Source organism: Cornus florida, unplaced genomic scaffold (genome assembly GCF_030987335.1).
Source record: "Cornus florida cultivar Cherokee Brave unplaced genomic scaffold, ASM3098733v1 CherokeeBrave_3.0.0_Hap2_Chr08, whole genome shotgun sequence".
In the NCBI taxonomy this organism is placed as follows: domain Eukaryota; kingdom Viridiplantae; phylum Streptophyta; class Magnoliopsida; order Cornales; family Cornaceae; genus Cornus; species Cornus florida.
This window is the reverse complement of record NW_026775578.1, coordinates 80,272,194-80,293,724: the sequence shown is the minus strand read 5'-3', so window position 1 is coordinate 80,293,724 and position 21,531 is coordinate 80,272,194. Positions and strand designations below refer to the sequence as shown.

The 21,531-nt window shown below is 38.0% G+C and overlaps 1 protein-coding gene across 1 annotated transcript in view; it reads right to left on the bottom strand.

Annotated features, from left to right (window-relative positions):
- The window catches only part of LOC132268185 (protein EXPORTIN 1A-like), a 105,018-nt gene that overhangs the window by 5,533 nt on the left and 77,954 nt on the right, over positions 1-21,531 (bottom strand). The window contains exons 23-31 of the mRNA XM_059768968.1: positions 15,999-16,084; positions 15,755-15,835; positions 15,489-15,671; positions 6,632-6,698; positions 2,844-2,954; positions 2,540-2,647; positions 2,322-2,459; positions 2,103-2,240; positions 841-945 (exon numbers count right to left, since the gene is read on the bottom strand). Coding sequence (XP_059624951.1) covers positions 841-945; positions 2,103-2,240; positions 2,322-2,459; positions 2,540-2,647; positions 2,844-2,954; positions 6,632-6,698; positions 15,489-15,671; positions 15,755-15,835; positions 15,999-16,084 — 1,017 coding nt within the window. The remainder of the gene's footprint in view (positions 1-840; positions 946-2,102; positions 2,241-2,321; positions 2,460-2,539; positions 2,648-2,843; positions 2,955-6,631; positions 6,699-15,488; positions 15,672-15,754; positions 15,836-15,998; positions 16,085-21,531) is intronic.

The following is a 21,531-nucleotide window of genomic DNA, read 5'->3' as shown; positions in this document are numbered from 1 at the left end:
GCAAATAGGTATTCAGTGTTAAATATCCGGTTGATGGCTCTATTAATCCGTATAGGGCCCTTTTTGTGGCCAAAGGGTTTTCTCAGGTTTTTAGTAAAGACTTTAATGATACCTTTGCTCCTGTGGCTAAATTCACTTCAGTTCGTTTGCTTGTCTCCCTTGATGTGAAGAATGCTTTCCGTAATGGTGATCATCTTGAGACCATTTGCATGGATCCTCCACCCGGTTTTTGGGCTAAGGGAGAGTATGCTAGAAGGGTCTGTTGATTGCGGAAGTCTTTGTATAGGTTAAAACAATTTCCCAGAGCTTGGTTCAGCTGTTTTAGTGATGTAATTCTATCCATGGAGTTTGTTAGATGCTATTCTGACCATACATGTTTTATCCACTGTTCCTTCACTGGTCATTGTATCATTCTTCTCTCTCTAAACCATAATCATCCAAGCCCTAAATTTTTAACATTGACTTTTTTGAAAGACGCTTATTCTCGAATATCCCAAAAAGGAACGAGGACACTATTTTAGTATGGAGTATCTCCAATTAGAGCAACTTCAACCGCTTCGTGAACAAAACAATACCAATCTAATCCTTTCTTGTATTTTTACACATCTTTCCATTTCAATCATGCTCATTTTACGAATATATAGTTTAAACGTATGGTAGGTTTTGTAGTAATGTCTTAGATATTACCTAAATCAATTTCAGCTTAACCACGACTGATAATAAGTTGAAAGAAAATTAGAGTAACAAATTCCACATAAATAATCTATTTATCATCAAATAGCGACATGCATGTCCAAGCAAATTAGGAAGGGCAAGCATCAGACAGTCCTTTCATTTTACCTGGGCAGAGAATTCTTTTGATTGCACAAGAAAGTCTCGTATATGATTCTTGAATGTGGAAAGATCATTTCTGAACTGAAAGAGTCCATTCACAAACTGGGTCACCTGAAAAGCTCCATAAAATAAGTAATATCCAGAAGGAAAAAAAAAAAAAAAAAAAAAAAGAATTTGTTAAAAGAGAACTTCAGTACATAAAGTAGGGGTGGCAATTGGGCGGGTTTTGAATGGGCTGGTTATGAATGGGTTAGTAACCCATTATCAACCCGTCGATGGCAGGTCATAAACGGGTTAACCCTTTTTTTAACCAAAAAAAAGCACTACATTTAACTTTAGCAAACTGGAATTATTGACTTCAATTATCAGCAAATTCAAAATGACAAACAAGGTTTTATTGACTACCATATTAAATTGAAATACTGAAATCAAACGAATTCAAATATCAGTAAAAAGTTAATGAAATTCAATCAGTAGAAAGTATAATATATTCATGTCAAAGATGTTCTGATTATATATATATATATGTATAATATGTATAAAACTATATATTGGCAGATTGGTCACATGTTAAATGAAAATAAAATTATTAATTATCCTATCATAACTTGCTGGGCCATCCAATGGCCTTTATAGATCTGAGAAAGAATAAAAAGATACAATACTTAACAAAAAGAGGGAAAAAATTCAAATCATCAAACAGAATTTTGGTAGTCTATTATGAATGCTCAAAGCTGATGATATCATTCATTCCTTACCCTTGCTGCTCTACATATATGAGCAATTTTTATTTATTTATTATTATTATATTAAAAAAAAAAAAAAAAAAAAAACCTAGCGCTATTAATTCATCAAGAGTTTTCAAGTGATATCATTTGTAATTTTTCTTACAGAATTATGCAAACACAGAAACGAAGAGGGGGTAAAATGAGTGAGTGTCCTTAGAGTTTTGTTTGAGCGGGTTAAGATGGGTACCCACCATTGACCATTGAATTGAATGCGTACCCACTTTTTACCCATACTATTGACCCACTCACTTAAATTTGGGTGCCCAAATGATTTGATTTTAGTGGGCGGGCTTGGGCGGTTTAATGGGTTTGGGGTTAAATTGCCAACCCTAACATAAACCACCAGGCAATTGGCCCAGATGGTATGACGACGACCCCCCTTTTTTCCCAAAGGGAGGTTGAGAATTTGAGCTCCAAGTCGGGCATCATTTGGGTGTATACCCAAAAGAAGAAAAAAAATAAAGGAATTTCATTAATTACCTCAGGTGCTGTCATGTTGGGAAATGATGTACCCAGAAGTTTTACAGTGCATTCACGAACGAATTCTACATTGTCTGGATATGGGTAAGAAACTGTTGACACGTCCCACAAAGGCTCTGTCAACGAACCAGACTCCGCCTGAAAATGCGTCAGCACAACTGTAATGAACTTGCTTTGCGATGAAGCTAAAAACAAACAAAGCAAAAGGATATGCATTACCAGACAAAATAATTGCTGGAGAACTGAGACATGCAATTTGAACCCAGGTTTATGAAATGTGTCTGTCAAGACAGCAAAAATTTCTTGCTCGATTGTCAAAAAGTAAGGCCTATAGAATTGATTACAGAACTCAGAATCCTGCCAAACAAGCCACAATGAGATAAAGGCCTCCCTTGGTATAATTTAATACATAGTCAAGACATTATAACAAATCACACCTGAAAGTTCTTCAGCATCACTAGCAAAAGGTTTAGTCCCGTTTCAGCAATGTTCCGTTCAGTGTGGCGGAAAGCCCATATAATAGAATCCATGACAAGCTTTAATTGCTGATGTACATTATCAAGAAACAATCAGAAACAAGAATAAGGTCGCTGAAACTAAAAATATTAAATAAAAATAAAGAAAGATAAAATTTTTGAAAAACAAATATATGATCATATGACAGACTATTCGTTCCATATGTAGCAAATTCAAAAAACTTTGAGATTGAACAATGACACGTTAAGGGACATAAAATGTAACCTGACTCGACAACTTTATCAAAGCAGGAAAACAATGCATAGCAATGGCACGAAGTAATGAAAAGAACTTGAGGCGATGCTCAGGGTAATCTTCAAAGTTCTTCGTAATCATCTGCATAAAATAAACCAAGCATATATGACAATCAGGAAACTAGAAGAAGACATGCAAGTTTTAAAGTTTTGTTTGGTACCGATACAATACTCAATAAATAAAGATATAAGTGGAGACTGATCAATATCTAAAGCCAGTAGCCAATTCCAAGTTGTTTAAGTATCACAATAATGTATCAGTAAAACCAAACACATAAGAACATGATATATCAAGAAACAAATATGGGAAGATATTAGGTTCCCGACAGGCTGAACATATCTGACCAGAAAGGCTACACAAAGTTCAAAAAGGCCCCAATTCCATGAATTTTTTTCTTTATAGAAACCGAAAAGGACTATACTCCCAAGCCTACACTTGGAGCCTATAGTGTTGATCCTGGGTAGAGGGATTCCATGGTGGATGTTCCTCGAAAACTTTTCCAAAGGTATTGGGAAACGGGTCATTATCTTGTTATAACCATTGACAATGGATTTCACATGTTTAACATCAAGAGTTACCATGCTTTTGAGATGATTTTTTACAGCACCCCTATTACTTTAGCAGAAAAATTATTAATCCTTGCAATGTTGCCTTGGAGCCACGGATTTGGGATGGCCTTAAGCCACATTGCAAGTGAATTGGCACTCAATTGTATCTTATGTAAAAAACCTGATCTTAATTGGTCCTTGTATCTTGACAAATAAACCTGATCTAAGAAGAGGTTCAATTTGTTCAGGTTTGTGTTGAAATCCAAACTAACAACTATATTCCAAAAGCTTTTAAGCTTAATCATAGATAATTTGAATCATACACGCTTGAGAAAAAAACTTCTTTGGAAGACCAGAAAAGGCAGCAGCTATGAGGCTTTTGGGCAATGTTCAAACTGTTCCCCTACCACTCCATAGCTTCGCATAACGCCATACCATCCGCAAAAAAATAAATAAACAAATAAGGAATGGAAAGATCCAAAATAAAGCACCATAGCCCCCAAAACTGAGTAGCAAGAGGCCTCATCATGTGGCCCTAGTTTCTAATGAACCAAAGAATGTCTAGTGACACTAACATATTGGAAACCCTCTTTTCACGCCTATCCAAAGCGGATGATGTAAATAAGGAAATTGAGGTTAAGGTAGGTACAGTCCAAGCCAATGAAGAAATCAATTCGAAGGAAGCCAAGAAAGGAGAGGGAAGTGCATCTTGGGAGGAAAACAATGGCACTTTTCAACTCAAAGAAATATATGAACCAAAAGAAGCTAAAGCTAGAAAAGGAGGCATTACTAGAGAGGAAAATAAAAAGGAAGTCTTAAGTTGATAGGTTCCAAGAGATGAAGGAAAAAGCAATTAAAATATAACTCCGATATAGTCTTTGAACAGTTGCCTTCAACTCCTAACAAACCTGCTTTAGTGATTGGTCAAAGCCGCTAATCATTGAGTTGTCAATCTGGTTAGGGACTGAACGAATGTGTTGATTAAAATTGAGTGCGCAACAATGGATGTTCTAACACATGTAACAGCACTCATCAACGCTAAACATGATGATGATTGATGAATGTAAATATAGACAAAAAATCTCACAAGAATTTTCTCTCAAAAATATGTATATATGATGTAAAGAGAACACAAACATGTGTAAAAAAAACCCCAAGGGGTTGGCCTAGTTGGAAAAGACTTGGGCCCTGGTGAAGCATCAGGTCTCATGATTGATTCTTGCTAGGTGCAAACAATTCCTTGGAGGGGGGAGGGGGTGTGAATACCAACTAGGAAAACAAAAAACAAACAAACTTGTGTATAAAAACTCAAACTCTTATACATCTCTCTTAACTCTGCAATATATATCGAACCTGTCAATCAATCCAGAAAGCTTTGAATCAACATCTCGATGGATTGAACCCCCTACAAATTTTATACTTAGAAATGCAATTTTCGTATATTAAAAAACCATGGACAATCAAACATATTTAGAATCAAAATAAGTTTAGAACTTTAAAATTAAGATACATAAATATGCAATGCATGTACCTAGTTTTGGTGAGTTTGCATCAGTGTACAATTACCCTTTTACCCTTGTTGATCAAGATTACCATTTCGACCTTTGTTGTAGCATGTAGTTTATCTTCAACTAGGATGCATCTACACTTAAATCACTTTTAACAATTCATAACAAAACTAGAAATCAAAACAAAAGTACAAAAACAACGTTTTGATCAACAAAATCTGCCAACTTAGTCCATAGTGTGAGATATTAAGGTAAAAAGTAGCCAAACTGGTAAATCTTATTTTACCAAAAATACATCATATAAATTATAGTGTGTAGTGGCAAACTGGAAACATCTTCATAGAAGTCTACATGCCCTCCTGCAGCACAAAACTTGGCAATCTAAATGAGAATGATCTTCACTCACCCTGTTGAAATCCACATCTCCACCACGGTCACCACCATGCATTCTACCATTTTACAGGCCGCAGTTAGAGATCCTACGTCAACTCACATCAAATTCAACTGTTCAGCAACCTTGTAGTATGACATCTTCGTGAGGTCAACTGTGCTACTAAATTAGTCTCCCCCACTAACAAACCTCTCGATAAGCGGGCTCAACTTGTATTGCATCCCAAACTGCCTGGGTTTGAAGCAAAGGAAGGAAAGCCTCATAGCAATAGAAAATGATCTACTATTTTCTGATCTCACTTGCACATACAACACAAGTTCACAATGACCTGCCTTCTCCTCAGGTTTAGCCAATGTTGGGATCCTCCCCAAAACTATTGTCCAAGCAAAGAAACCTTGAGAAGAGCCTTCGTGCACAATACGGCCTTTCAAGGGAAGCAAAGACTCTTTGCAACCAAACATCCCCAGTGACGAGAGCGTCCCACACCCATGAGTCAGGCCCATCCCCAACCACATCCTGATTGTACAACAAAGCAAGAAATCTAAGGCATCCTCCAACTCCGCCTCACAAAACGCACATCCCAGGTCATCCTGGTGCTATCAAGCTGATAACAATCGACAACGAAGGCCTGTCTATCAATGACAATCCTGAAGAGTCTCAAAAAGGCACACCCCAGAGTCCTGTCACCACACCAAAGATCCTCCCAAAAGTAGCCACTATTTGTCCTAATCAATACAAGATAGATCAACCTCCACCTCCTCACACCAAATAAAACAGACTTCCTGGCACAAAAGAGTCCAACCATTTTCAACTACCCCTTCAAAAGAGGCTTTAGAAGCAATTAGATACGTTGATCTCTCTAAAATTAAGACCAAATCCATAGCATAAGGGTGAGCTCGGGAGTCCCTGTTGACCTCTCAATCGCCACTCTCTTTCGTTCTCTTAAAATAGACTTCAATTCCACCGAACTTTGTCTACTGAAACCTCCCGGTCCTACATGTAAGACCTCCGATATCTACTTCCCCTAAGAGAACCCACATATAGCAAAACCATTTCATGGTTAATATAACCATTCAACTTACTTTTCAATACATATACATGTATAACATTTTAAAATTATTTTAAAGGATTTTAATCTCTCACGACGTCCCCAACAACAAAGATTCTTAGGCCCAAACTAAGCATGGCTTCAGAATGTAATTACTGTTTCCATCATCAAATCATAAAAAGAAACAATTAAACTGATATGATACCATGAGCAATTAATATATATATATATTTCTTCCATAACTAAGCAGCTTTCATGCACACCTCCAGGGTACATTGGAAAACAGCTTCGAATATGCAGGGCACATCCTCCATCATTGTAGCCTTGTACCTACACATAGAATAGAAACATTACAGACAAAAATAATAGTAATATATAATAATTTTATAACAAAAAACAGCTAACTATTGTAAAGGACCATGACTTTCAACCAACTTCACAAGCACATTAGTCGGTGGCTTAGAAATGAAGCAAGGAAAAATAATATGAAGCCCCCCACAAATGGCTTAAAGTAGAGAATAATTAAGGAGTTCACAAAGTGATCGACTCCACAATGGTTGGGCCATGCTGAATCTATACTGAGAAGAAAATGTTTGCAAAAACTATACTTAGGTCTGCAAAATTCGTGCCAAAACTTGAGTTAGTAATGTTTATTTTTGTTTTTAGTTTGAATTTTGTAAGTCGGTTACCTCTTGCACAACGGTAGATTTGGAATTAAATCTACAATCAATGGCAAAAAGATAATCTTCAAGACCAATAGTACTAAAGCTAAACACTCATGTATGCACTCACCAAATCAGGGTTCATGCATTCATCAATGAGGGTTACATAGGATTCAAATTGAATTCTGGAGAAGTACTTTTTGATATGCATAATGAGTTTCTGATCTAGTGTCAATCAATCGGTATTCTAACTCTATTTTGTCTATAAATACCCCTATAGTTCTGAAAACCGGATAAACACAGAAAGATCAAAATACTGAGAGGCATCTACTAAGAGTGCATGCAACATACTATTATATAGCTATTATTTTCATTCATCAACCGTCACATGAGTGAAATATATGTCCATTTTGCCCTTCATCTTACAGCTTCTAGAGCATGGTTGATCTGTTTGATAAAACTGAAAATTAAGTACTGAAATTTTAAGAACTGAATTTTAAGTGCTTAAGTTTTTAAGTGGCAAGTAAAAAATGAATATTTTTTAATATCTTTTTGAATTATCAGTATTCAGTCTTCAGTGATAAGTGATGTCTCTCACTTAATTTTTTTTTTAATAAGATTTTATAAAAGGCGCTCAAAAGGGGAGCACTCCCAAAGAAGTCAACAACCGTCCAAGACGACACTATAGCTTTAAGCTATCCACAAAATCCAAAAGAGAATTCATTGAATTATAGTCCCGCCCATTTACCCAAAAGAATAGACTAAGAATACTGTAATTCATAGCCCAAATGGGAGACTCCTCTCCCTCAAAAAATCTTCTATTTCTCTCACACCACACACCCCACCAAATACAAAGGGGAGTGGCCCTCCAAGCATCTCTGACTCGGCTCTCCACTGTACGCCCTTTCCAAGTCTCTAACAAGTCTACCGTGGATTCTGAGAACACCCATGGAAGACCAAAAGCACCTAAAAACATAGACCAAACATCCCTAGCCACCAAGCAATGAATAAGAAGATGGCTGATAGATTCACCCGTTGTCTTGCACAAACAACACCTGTTAACCACAACATGACTTCTTTTTCTAAGATTATCAATAGTTAGGATGCTTCCCCAAGCAGTGGTCCAAGAGAAGAAAGCAACCTTCAAGGGAGCTTTCGACCTCCAAATGTCCTTCCAAGGAAAATTGGGGCCCAGGCGCTCCAACATACAACTGTAGAATGACTTAACCTCGAAGACCCCTCTTGAGGAACTCACCCACAGCATCTCATCCATGCCCACCCCGACCACCACCTGCTGTGAATGAAAGCTAGGAAGTCTAACACTTCCAAAAGTTCCCAATCATGGAACTGTCGACGGAACTGCACATCCCAATTCATCCCACCCTCTACATATTAGCTTCCTGGAGCCCATTCCTGCTGGGGTTCTAGCCTCGTTTGAGTGCCACCCTCCATCTCCCTACCCATAATGACAAGCGATAACGCGTCTCCAAAGCTTGGTCCTCTCTTTTCCAAACCTCTACAACCACTTGCCCAACAACGCCTTATTAAACACATCCAACCTTCGAAAAACCATACCCCTCTTATTAATAAGGGATCACACACTTTCCTAGTCAACCAAGTGGTACTTGAACTCATCTCCTAACCCGCCCCACAAAAACATCCTCTAAATCACGTCAAGTTTTCAAATAACTGACTTAGGCATCAGAAAGAGCGACATGAAATAGGTCGGGAGATTTGAGAGCATGTTTTTCATAAGAGTGACCCTCCCCCATTTTGACAAATATTGCTTCTTCCAACTTGCAAACCTCCTCTTGAACCTCTCAACAATCGGATCCCACACACCAACTCTCCTTGACGAGACTCCCAAAGGAGTCCAAAGTAGGATATCGGGAGAGAGCCAACACCACACCCCAGAGTATCAGCCAAGACTTAGACATCCTCCACCTCACCGACTGGGACAATCTCACTTTTCCCAACGTTAACCTTCAACCCGGAAACAACTTGAAAGCAGGCCAACACACACCTTAAATACCTAAACTGAAGAAGGCTAGCATCACAAAAGACAATAGTGTCATCCGTAAAGAGCAGGGGGGAGATGACTAACTGATTCGGAACTCTGCCCACAGAGAATCCCTGAATGAACCCAAGTTGATCCACCCTCCCCAACAGCTAAAAGCGTCCATGACAATGATAAACAAGAAAGGGGAAAGAGGGTCCCCCTGCCTCAAGCCACGAGAACTGGCAAAGAAACCAGCTCAGGATCCATTCACTAAAACCAAGAACCAAGCAGTTGAAATATAGAAAAGAATCCACACCCTCCACTTCTGCCCAAAACCATTATCTCCATCAAATACAACAAACAATCCCAACAAACATGATCATAGGCCGTTTCGATATCCAGTTTGCACACAATCCCCGGAATACCACTTCTCGCCCTTGCATCAATGCATTCACTAGCAATCAAAACTAAATCCAGAATTTGACGCCCTCCAACAAAAGCATTCTGGGAGTCCGAGATCACCCCATCGAGAATCCTCCTTAACCAAATGGCTAAGACTTTCGCAATAATCTTATAAACTGCCCCAACAAGACTAGTGGGTCTTAAGTCCTTTGCCTCACATGCTCCACTCTTTTTGGGGACAAGAGTAATGAAAGAAGCATTGAGACTCTTCTCAAAAGAGCCATGCAGAAAAGAAAAAAAAATTTATTGCCCCCATCACCTCAGCCTTCACCAGCTTCCAATTCTATTGAAAGAAAGCTAAAGTCAGCCCATTTAGCCCAGGAGCTTTATCCCCATCACAACTCCTCAAAGCCGCTAACACCTCTTCCTCCACAAACAGCATTTCAAGCCAGTTTCTATCACCTTCCAATATTGCTGCAAACTCATGCCCATCAAGAAGAGGCCTCCAACTCGCAGTCTCTATCCTGGATATCATCATCCCTAGAAATCGTAACTCCATTAAACCGCATTCTCCCAATGTGGTTAAATCTTCTGTGAGCGTTGGCCATTCGATGAAAAAACTTCGTATTCCGATCACCTTCCTTAAGCCAGAGGGCTCCAAACTTCTATCTCCATGAGATCTCCTCCATCACCACAAAAGAAGAGTTTTTGGGTTTTGGCTTACTCAAACCGAGAGCCAAAAGCTATATTTATATACAAGAATAGGGTACAAAGAAAGGAAACCAAATAATAAAAAAAAAAAAAAAAAAAACAGGAAATATATTTATCAAAAAAAAAAAAAAAAAAAAAAAAAAAAAAAAGGAAATATGCCAAAATCTACATGATCCATGATTATAGGGATCTTATCTACGTGAGCCCATGATTACGGGGATCTTATCTACGTGATCCCATGATTATAGGGATTTTACATAAAATACCTAATAAAGGCTAAAAACGGCTAATAAAATTAAAAATAATACTTCTTTTGAAAATTTATAAAAATACCCCATTCAGGAAAATAATAATAATAATAATAATAACAATAATAATAGCACAGATACTTCAGCACTCCCCCTCAAGCTAGAGTGAAGATATCAATCAAGCCCAGTTTGGGAATCAAGGAATGAAGCAAAGATGGACCAACGGATTTGGTGAACACATCGGCCGACTAATTAGAGGACCGAACAAAGCACGGCTTGATAATTCCCGAACGAACCTTCTCTCTGATAAAATGAATGTCCACCTCTATATGTTTAGTCCTCTCATGAATAACAGAATATGAAGCAAGCATGACGGCTGACTTATTATCACAAAACAAGTCTGAGGACTATTTTCACTTAGCCCTAGCGCCTCCAAGAAAGATAGAAGCTAGAGAATTTCACAAATACCCTAGGCATGGCACGATACTCAACCTCTGCTGAAGATCTCGAAACTAAAGGTTGGTTTTTACTTTTCCGAGATATAAGATGGTCTCTATAGAAAGTACAGAAGCCAGATGTGGAGCGTCTATTAGTCTTAGACCCAACATAGTTTGCATCACTGAAACATAATAGCCCAACCTGCCTGCTAGTAGAATAAAATAATCCAACTCCAGGACGTGCATCAATTAGCTCACAACACTAACCGCAAAAGCCAAATCAGGACGGGAGTAGTTAAGATAAATCAATCTTCCTATCAAGCGTTGATACTGCAAGGGATCAGAAAGGAGATCTCTAGACCCAACCAAGATCTTCAGATTAGGATCCACAGGAGTGGAAGTAGGTTCACACCCAAGCATACCCGTGTCATTAAGAAGATCCAAGACATACTTCCTTTGCAATTAAGAGATACCCTGCTTAGATCTAGCAACCTTAATTCCCAAGAAATATCTGAGCTGCCCCAAGGTCTTTCACATCAAAAGCTTTACCCAATTGAAGCTTTACTTGAGCAATCCTAGGGATGTCATAGCCAGTAATGATGATATCATCAACATAAACAAGAAGAATAGACAAGAGGAATGGAAATGGAATCAAGTTTGCCTAAAAAGGCTCGGTAAGACCATCATAAGAGATATACTGCGAAAAAAGATAATCAGTACTATAAGCAAATCCAAATCGAGCAGGTGGTTTGCGGTCCTGACTCTCGAGTGGGATACCGAGACTCAATGAAAGCAGTGGAGGAGGAGCACGAGGCCGGTGAGAATAGACCTGCAAAGGGGGTGAGGAAACCACAAGAGAAGAGAAGACTTGTCTTGAAAAATAGGAAGAGGAAGAGGACGAGCAAGAGGAGAAGACTCTTGATCGGGAGTAGAAGTTTCCTACAAGATAGTGTTAGAACCATAAAAAAGGGTATGCTCATGAAAGGTGACATCAAGAGATTGATACATGTGTTTGTGTACATGATCATAAAATCGGTAACCTTTTGACATGGAAGAGTATCTTAAAAAAAAAAATACATTTAATGGCCTTGTCATTAAGTTAGTACTAGAAGGGCTACGATTCTGAACAAAACATATACATGAAAAACACCTGGGGCGTGATGGAAGAAAGAGCAATATCAGGTTGCAGCACTTGTAAGGGGGCTTACTATTTAATACTCTACTAAGAGTACGATTAATAAGAAAAGTAGCTGTAAGAATCGCTATGTGCCAATATGACTTTGGCACATTCATACCACTTAAAAAACAACGAACAACTGACATTAGTTGGCGGCTTTTATGCTCTGCCACACCATTCTGTTCAGGGGTATATAGACAAGTAAGCTAATGAAGAATAACATTTTGGTTAAGTTGAGACCGAAACTCATTGGAAACATATTCACGACCATTGTCAGACCTAATATTCCTAACAACAATTTTATCTTGAGTTTTGATCATTTGGAGGAATAGATTAAACAAAAGAAAAACATCAGATTTCTTTTTAAGTAAATATACCTATGTGTAGCGTGAATAATCATCAATGAATGTGACAAAATAACGATGCCCCGAAAAAGCAGTAATAGGAGGACTCCATACATCAGAATGTATGAGATCAAAAATACTAGGTGCACGATGCATATGAGAAATATAACTGGTTCTAGTATGTTTAGAAAGCTGACAAATCTCACATTGAAACTTATTATCCTTACAAGCCTTTATTAATAAAGGGAAAAGCAAACATAAATACTAAAGTTTACATGCCTAAGTCGAGCATGCCATAAATTTAAAGTCTGAAAATAAAAATCATAAGACCTAGAAACTGGAAGAACAAAGGCTTGAAGCAAGTGGAGGAGGTGTCGGTGGAAGATCCCTAAAGTAGTAGAGGCCATCTGTAAAAAATCCGCACCGAATACAGGTAATGGAAAACACAATAATGAGAAAAGAAAACCACTACACAATTTAATGATTTGGCAAGTTTGCTAACAGTTAGAAGATTAAACACAAAGTTAGGAATAGATGGCAAAATAATATCAGGAGATAGATAAACATCTCCTTTACTACGAATAATGATGGTTGACCCATCAGCTAGACTAACAGCCTGATTAATAGGGGTAACGGGAGTAGAAAATAATGACAACTCACCAGTCATGTGCTCATTAGTAGGATTTCCCGCTTTAACATGAAAAGCAGGAGTACCTATAACTATAGTAGCCATGGGAGTAAAAGAGCCAGCCCTGATAGATAAAGTTTTGTACTGCTGCTAAAGCTGACCAATCTGGGACTGTAACTAATTGAAGTCCTGAAAAGATGATCTAAGGGGGTTGAAGCAAGAGGGATAACAATCTGTGGAGTAGAATACCCACCCATTGTATCGGCTACAACAGCAGTGCGGCCAGAAGGACAATTGCGAGAAAATTTCGGCTTTAGCTCGGGATGAAGCTTAAAGCAACGATCCTTTACATGACTCGTGACTCCACAATATTGACAAATAACCTTTCCCTCTGAAAGTCTAGAATTAGCAACAAGAGCCATCTGATTAACAGGAGTCTCTGGTAAAGCTATTGGCCGAGAGATCTGACGTCTATGCTCTTTCTGGTCAACAGTAGTGAAAGCATCGTATAAATTAGGCATAGGAAAGGTGTTTATGATGAGTTCTAAGAGCATCATACACATATCGTAAACCCATCAAAAACTGGTAGGAATGTTGGCGGTCCATTCTCTTGACCAAAATCGGAGAGAGGTTCATACTGTGCTAATTCTTTCCACCTAGATTGGAGGTACCCAAAATTCTCTGATACTAACAGCTACAGTGTCTCCTGAGATGCATGAGCAATCTCATGATAAAGTTCAAAGATACAAGCGTCATTGTGGGAGTGAGCATACATCTTGTTAAGGGCTTGCCATTCACGAAAAACGAAAGCGTGAAACATAAACATATTATAGATATGCTCCTCCATTGAGTTGAAGATCCAATCCAGAATGGTGCATCTATCCATGTCCCATGCAATATATTTAGTATCCGTCTTTTCCGATTCCTTGACGCGACCCAAAAGCCAACTAGTTTCCCTTTCCCTCCATTATAGAGTTGAAGAGAACGGGACAAAGATACGAAGTTATGCCCATTTAAGAGCACACTAGTAACCCACTGCGCCAGAGTATGTTGTGCCGAAGATAAAGTGTCCTTTTGGTTACTAAACTCACTCATAGTACCAAAATAAGGTTGGTCGACACATCAAAGAGGGAGGAAAGAGAAAAACAAGGCTGGAAAAATCAGCGCTTTCCTCCAAATATGCTGTCGAACAAACACCAACAGCCCACAAAGGGGAGAAACCGAAAGGACCCTTGGTCGTAAAAAACCAAAGGGAATTCTCCTAAAAAATGAGTCAAGGGCTGGGAGGAGATGGAGGTGGGCCGGAGGTGAAGGAAAGAGGAGGGAGGGAGAGAGAATGTGGCGTCGTTGGGGAAGGAAGATGAGGAGGCGAAGGTTTTTTTGTTTTGCTCTAATACAAAAAACAAGAACTTTTGGGTTTTGGCTTACTCAAACCGAGAGTAAGAGCTATATTTATATACAAGAAAAGGGTACAAAGAAAGGAAATCAAATCAAAGAAGAACATGAAATATGGCAAAATCTATGTGATCCCGATTATGGGGATCTTATCGATGTGATTCCCTGATTACGGGGATCTTATCTACGTGATCCCATGATTATAGGGATCTTACATAAAACACCTAATAAAAGGCTAAAAACAACTAACAAAAATAAAAATAATAATAATAATAAAGATATTTCAACAAATACATTCAGAATTAAGTGCTAAATTGGATTATCAAACAACACCTAAATTCACAAACAACAGAAAATCTCGATATCAGTTAAACAATCTCATTTATCAACAACTTGAGGGAGGATACGTTAGAGAATTAAGCGCTCTTACCAAATTTTTTTATTTTTTTTACTATATGCAATGTTATCAAAGGCACACCTGGCCGTGAGTAGGCTTTATGCTCATACAAGCGTGACACTTGTGCCTGTTGTGTGTTGGACAACAATTGCACCTTTAATATGGAATATGCATGCTCTAATAGTAATTTAATTTTAAAATTGTGCGCCTTGCTTCACTCAGGTGCGCGCCTTGCTTTGCACCTAGGCTCCAAAGGACCTCTAGCGCCTTATTGCACCTTGGGTCTGACTATATGTTTATTGCATGATGATAAGTGGTTTAATATTTATTGTGTTACTCTAAATTTTAAATTATTGGTATTTTAGTTAAAGTATAAAAAAATAGTTGAAGTTTCAAAATTAGTTAAAGTTAACTAAGCTTTCAATGCGTATTCACCCACTAGGTCTACGTCACCGGCCTTGCCCTAACTTTTCATCAAAGCCTAGTGTTATGGTAGTGTTCTTCTCACAGGTATTATCAAAGGTAGCTTCATTGCATCACAACATTTAATATTGGGGTCAACAAGCACAAATTAATATACAAGAACTTGAAAATTTATGACATTTAACATTGTTTACTATCTTGTGAGCTAAAATAAATAGTTTTATTTGCAATTGCCACTATCAATAGTTGAAGAAAAAAAAGTTGTACAGAAAATGTAATAAGAAACAGATATCATACTTATTTATTATTGTGGCAAAAAGTGACAACACTTCTGATTCTCTCGCATCAGGCACATTCCTAGCATAGTCACCCAGAACTGGATCCATCATTGGGGGCACAAATTGTTTTCCAATTTGTGGCTGATCTTCAGCCTTGTCTAAGAATGTTTCAATGAGCTTCAGGGTTTCCCTCTTCACTGAGCTGTTTAGAGCATAAAAAAAAAAAAATAAGAATGCATATAAAATAAATCAAGATGAAAACAAAAATCTCAAATTAGATCATACCGCAAAAGTTTGACAAAAGATGATTTAGAAGCAAAAGGTCCTCCTCCTGCAATACTGGTTGATACAAGCTCACTATACATTCTGTTGGCAATCAACAAAAATTCATATAAATTACAATATCATGTTGACAAGTAGCAATTGGAAACTAATTTCTCAGATGACAAGATCAAAATTTCAGGGAAGAAAACAATAGGGAAGTTCCATGGCTGAAATTTTTTAATCAAATTTGTAATATGAATTTTACCGGTACACATTCAGCATGTCCAAAAAGATCATTGAAATTTGTGATAAGAAATATGTTCCAAGTGATCTCGCAACACTTGTATTTGCCTGCCAAGAAGAACAAATTTAAACAACCTAGTGTAGTTATTAATACAATTAAAAATCCATATATGATACTTTAAAAACCTGTGAAGCATAGGACCAGCCATGCGATCGGAAAGGTAAAATTTGCCAAATATGATTCATAGAGAAGACATTGAAGAGGACCTTAAGGGTGAATATTGCAAGAATGCATTTCAAAATCGGCCATTTAGTCACTAAAACAAAATATTATCCTAGAAACAAAAAGACAAATAATTCCAAACTCCTTGAGTTTTTTTTTTAAACAAAAAAAAAAAAAAAAAAAAAAAACATTTTTTGGAGAATAGCAAAAAACAATTCAACAGCTACTTCCAGCTGGAAAGAAATAATTTACATGGTGCACTAAACTAGCATCAAATATCTCACTCAGCACCATGAGAGCATACACATTCATTGAAAACATTCAGATATAAACTTGAAATGACGATAAATGACTTATAAATCCTTTTTTCAGTAAGCATGAAAACGACATAATTTACTCAATGACAGCATGCTTACAACACACAAGTTCAAGTGAGAAAGAAAGAAAGAGAAAAATAGAAAGAAATAATAATTAAAAAAAAAAAAAAAAAAAAAGCCCTATAAAATGTTAATCAATTCCAAAAGAAAGATGAATAATCAGTAACTAGTGTTTGAATGAAATGCATGGAAATGGAACCACTACATTGCCAACTTCATAAAATACTTGGGCAAAGAAGAAATACAAGATAGAAGGAATAAAAGAGAAATGTGTAAAAGGCTTGAATGAGAATAAGAATATGTAAAAGCTTGGATGAGGCTTAAACACTGACGCAAATCATTAATGGTGCTTTGGGAAGTGCCTTGAAGAAAAAAAGTCAAAGAGTCATTCTGGTTTTTGGGTAGTAACTAATTAAACTTTGGGACTGTTAGAATGTTATATATATATATATATATATATATATATATATATGTTGGGCCATTATGAAATTACATATAGTTGGTAGGGCCCTTGTGTAATTTAGTTGACTTATATCCTTTATATAAGCCGACATAGGCTTATTAGGTTGAGTGTGTGAAAAATATATACTACCTCCATCCCTTATTAGTTGTCCATCTTTGGTTTTATAACTTTTTAAGGGGACATACAATTAATGCATTGTCCCCTTTTAAAATTACCAAATTGTCCTTTTTAATTTAAATATATATAGCTACAAAGTTTGAAATTTTTTAAAAAGATAAAGGACAATGATGGAAATATAAAGAAAAGATGCTTTGACTTTTCAAAGAAGACAACTAATTTGGGACATGTAAAAAGAGAAAAATGGACTACTAATAAGGGACAGAGGGAGTATACAAGTTCTCTCTCTCTCTCTCTCTCTCTCTTATGCTTTTGAACATTGTATCAGAGCTACAGGAATTCATGGGTGTGAGGGTCTGTAATTGTGTTGTTTAAGATCGGAATCACGATCGGAATCGCGATCGTGGTGCAGGTGTCCCTGCTTTCTTTGTTCGTCACCGGCAGCTCCTCGTTCACCGTCATCAGATCTGCATCGTCATTTGTCGTCGTCAGATCTGCATTGTTCGTCATCGTCATTGCCGGCAGCTTCTTTTTGGTTGTCAGTGAGCTCGCCGACATCTGCCGTCTTGATTTACAGAGGTGAGGTTCATCGATTCGCCTTTTTTTTGGCCGGAAGTTGCAAAGGTAGCTGCCTATTGATTCGGTCGTTGCTTGTGACTGGGTCGCCATTATCTCCGCTGCTTTGTTCACCGGCGTTTGTGAAGGTGTGAAGAAGAAGACCCGTGTTTGGCTACATGATTATGCTATTCCAATCCTGGTTTACTAAACCTGGGATAGCTATTCCAACCCTGGTTTACTAAACTTGAGATAGCCCAGATCCTGCCTGTTAACCACGTTCAGCCAAAATACAAATTCTGCTTCTTTTTCTTCTCTGTTTTGCTGGGTTCAACATGGCGTCCAGTTCAGATTTGTTTTCTCCCACATCCGGTCTTCATTTTCCCATGACTTCAGCTAAACTCAATGGGAAGAATTACATATTGTGGGCTAAATCTGTTAAAAAATTTCTCAAAGGTAGAGGCCTTGGTACTCAACTGACTAAAGAGAAACTCAAGGAAACTGATGCTTCTTTTGATGTATGGGAAAAGGAAGATGCTCAGATCATCTCTGTGATGATAAACAGTATTGAACCCCAAATCAGTTCAACTTTACTTTATTTGGATACTGCCAAGGAGATATGGGACAGATTGCAGCAACTGTATTCTGGGACAAGTAATATCACTCGTGTTTATGAGCTCTGTAAGCAGTACTTCAATCTTAAACAATGTCATCACAGTATAGAAGAATATTATTCCAAAGTTATGGGAGTCTGTGAGGAGCTTAATATGTATCAGCCCATTACTGCTGATGTTCGAAGTACGCAACAACATAAGGACTTTAATGTTGTCCGTTTTCTTACTGGTTTGTCATCAGCATACGAGTCTTTTCATTCACAGATTATGGGCAGTCCCACACTCCCATCTCTTGCTGATGTGTTTTCTCGACTTCAGCGCACTACACTTGTAAGTGATACCTAACTTTGAATACTGGGCAGAGTGGTGAGCGTTCAGCATTGATAGTTTCAAAGGGTGAAAATAATGCTTACTGTGGCAGTCGTGATTCATGGGGAGGACGTGGCCGTGGCTGTGGCTGTGGCAAGGAATCACGAAAATGTACTCATTATGGCCTTTCTAATCATACTGTGAATTTTTGTTGGGACCTTCATGGCAAACCATCTAGTTATGCAAATCAAGTTTCCTCCTCTCCGAATGATGTCGCTTCTGGATCTCACAACGTAGCTGAATCAGATTCGGTCCCTGTTCCACGTGATGAGTATACTAAGTTTTTGTCTTATTAGCAAGCATATATTCATCTTCCACGACTACCTTTGCCCAGTCAAGTACTACACACACATGTCTATTGTCTTCCACTCGCAGTCCTTGGATCATAGACACTGGAGCATCCGATCATATGACTTGATGTTCTTCTCTTCTATCTGATTTTAATTTTTTACCTCCTTCTCAAAGAGTTACCCTTGCTAATGGTTCATCCACTAAAGTTTCAGGATTGGGGACAACTCAACTTAGTGATTCCTTGTCTCTCTCGTCTGTTTTATATGTTCCTCAGTTTCCCTTTAATTTAATGTCTATCAGTAAGCTTACTAAATCTCTTCAGTGCTCTGTTACATTTTATCCTACTTTTTGTGTGTTTCAAGATCTCAAGACGAAGAAGAAGATTGGTACGGTGTATGAAGCTGGTGACTTATATTACTTTGATTTGGCACCGTATCATGTGGCTCTTCAGTCTTCTCTGTCTCCATTCCAGTGGCACTGTCGTCTTGGTCACCCATCACTTCAAGTTTTGTAGCGTCAAGTTCCCAGTTTTAGTCATTTGAAATTCTTGTCATGTGAAGTTTGTCAACTTAGTAAGCACCATCGCGTGTCTTTCAAGTCTAGGGTTAGTAATCGTGTCTCTAGTCCTTTCCATTTGGTTCATTCAGATGTATGGGGTCCAATAAAGCATTCTTCAATCAATAAATTTCATTATTTTGTGACATTTGTGGATGATTATTCTCACCTGACTTGGTTGTTTCTGATGAAATATCGTTCCGAGTTATTTTTAATTTTTCAAAAATTTCGAAAAGAAATCAAAACTCAATTTGGATGCCCAATTCTTATTCTACGTTCTGATAATGCTAAGGAATATTCTTCAACCCCCTTTGATACATACCTTAGTGATAAAGGAATTATTCATCAAAATTCATGCGTTTATACTCCTCAACAAAATGGAGTTGCAGAACTTATCAACGTAAGAATCGACACCTCTTAGATGTAACCCGTGCTCTTTTGTTTCATATGCGCATGCCTAAACGATTTTGGGGTGATGCTATTCTTACTGCCTATCATCTTATTAACTATATGCCGTCATCTATATTAGATGGCAAATCTCCACATTCTATTTTATTTCCTGATTCTCCTTTGTTTTCTCTTACTCCTACAGTTTTTGGATGTATATGTTATGTACACAATCTTAGTCCTGGTTTTTGATAAACTTGACCCAAGTGCCACAAAGTGTGTATTTATTGGATACTCTCGTTCTCACAAAGGTTATTGCTGCTATAGTCCTGTTTCTCAACGGTACTTTATTAGCGCGGATGTGACCTTTCGTGAGTCCATCCCATATTTTTCAGATGGTGATTCAATTCTTGATATTACTCCTGAGTCGCCTCTTCCTACCGTTCCTCTTCCCTCACTTTCTCTTCAACCTAGATCTCCTTTGCCTGCCCCGTTACAGGTGTACACTCGAAGACCAAAGCCATCTGCTGTTGTGCCTCCTCCATCGTCTTCGGAGTCTTTGGATCCAACACAATCCATTATCTGATTCCTTGCCTATTGCACTTCGTAAAGGTACTTGCTCGTTTGTCACTAATCATCCCATTGCTCATTATGTCTCTTATAATTCCTTATCGCCATTCTGCTCATGTTTTTCCACTCAGTTGTCTACTACATTTGTTCCTAAGACTGTGCAGGATGCTTTGTCTGATTCGGGCTGGAGGAAAGCAATGCAAGATGAAATGGATGCTTTGCATCAGGATGGCACGTGGAATCTTGTTCCATTACCTCAGGTGTCAAACCGGTTGGTTGTCGTTGGGTATACACTGTGAAGTATCTTCCAGATGGGTCCGTTGAGTGTTTAAAAGCTCGTCTTGTTGCCAAAGGTTATACCCAGACTTACGGTATTGACCATGATGAGATGTTTGCCCCTATTGGTAAGATTTCTTCAATTCGTGTTTTGATTTCTCTTGCTACTAATAGACATTGGCCTCTCTTTCAGTTAGACATTAAAAATGCCTTTTTGCATGGTGACTTAGCAGAAGAGGTTTATATGGAGCAACCACCTGGGTTTGTTGCTCAGGGGGAGTATCTTCACATTGTTTGTCGCCTTAAAAAGGCCCTGTATGGATTGAAACCATCTCCACGGGCTTGGTTTGGAAAATTCTCTCAGGCGGCAATAAAGTTTGGTCTTCACAGGTGTCAGACTGACCATTCAGTATTTCACCAGCGCACTAAAGCTGGCTTTATAATTCTTGTGGTGTATGTAGATGATATTGTGATCACAGGTGATGATTTTGAAGGCATTGCTAAGTTGAAGTTGTTTCTGCAATATCGATTCCACACTAAAGACTTGGGTAAACTTGGGTATTGAAGTTGCTAGATCCAAGATGGGTATAAGTTTATCCCAACGAAAGTATGTGTTTGACTTATTAGAAGAAACAGGTATGTTAGGTGGTTGTCCGGTTGATACTCCTATGGATTCAAATACAAAACATTAGCTAATGCGGGTGATCTATTTAATGACCCGGGCAGATTTCGTCGCCTTGTTGGGAAATTAATTTATC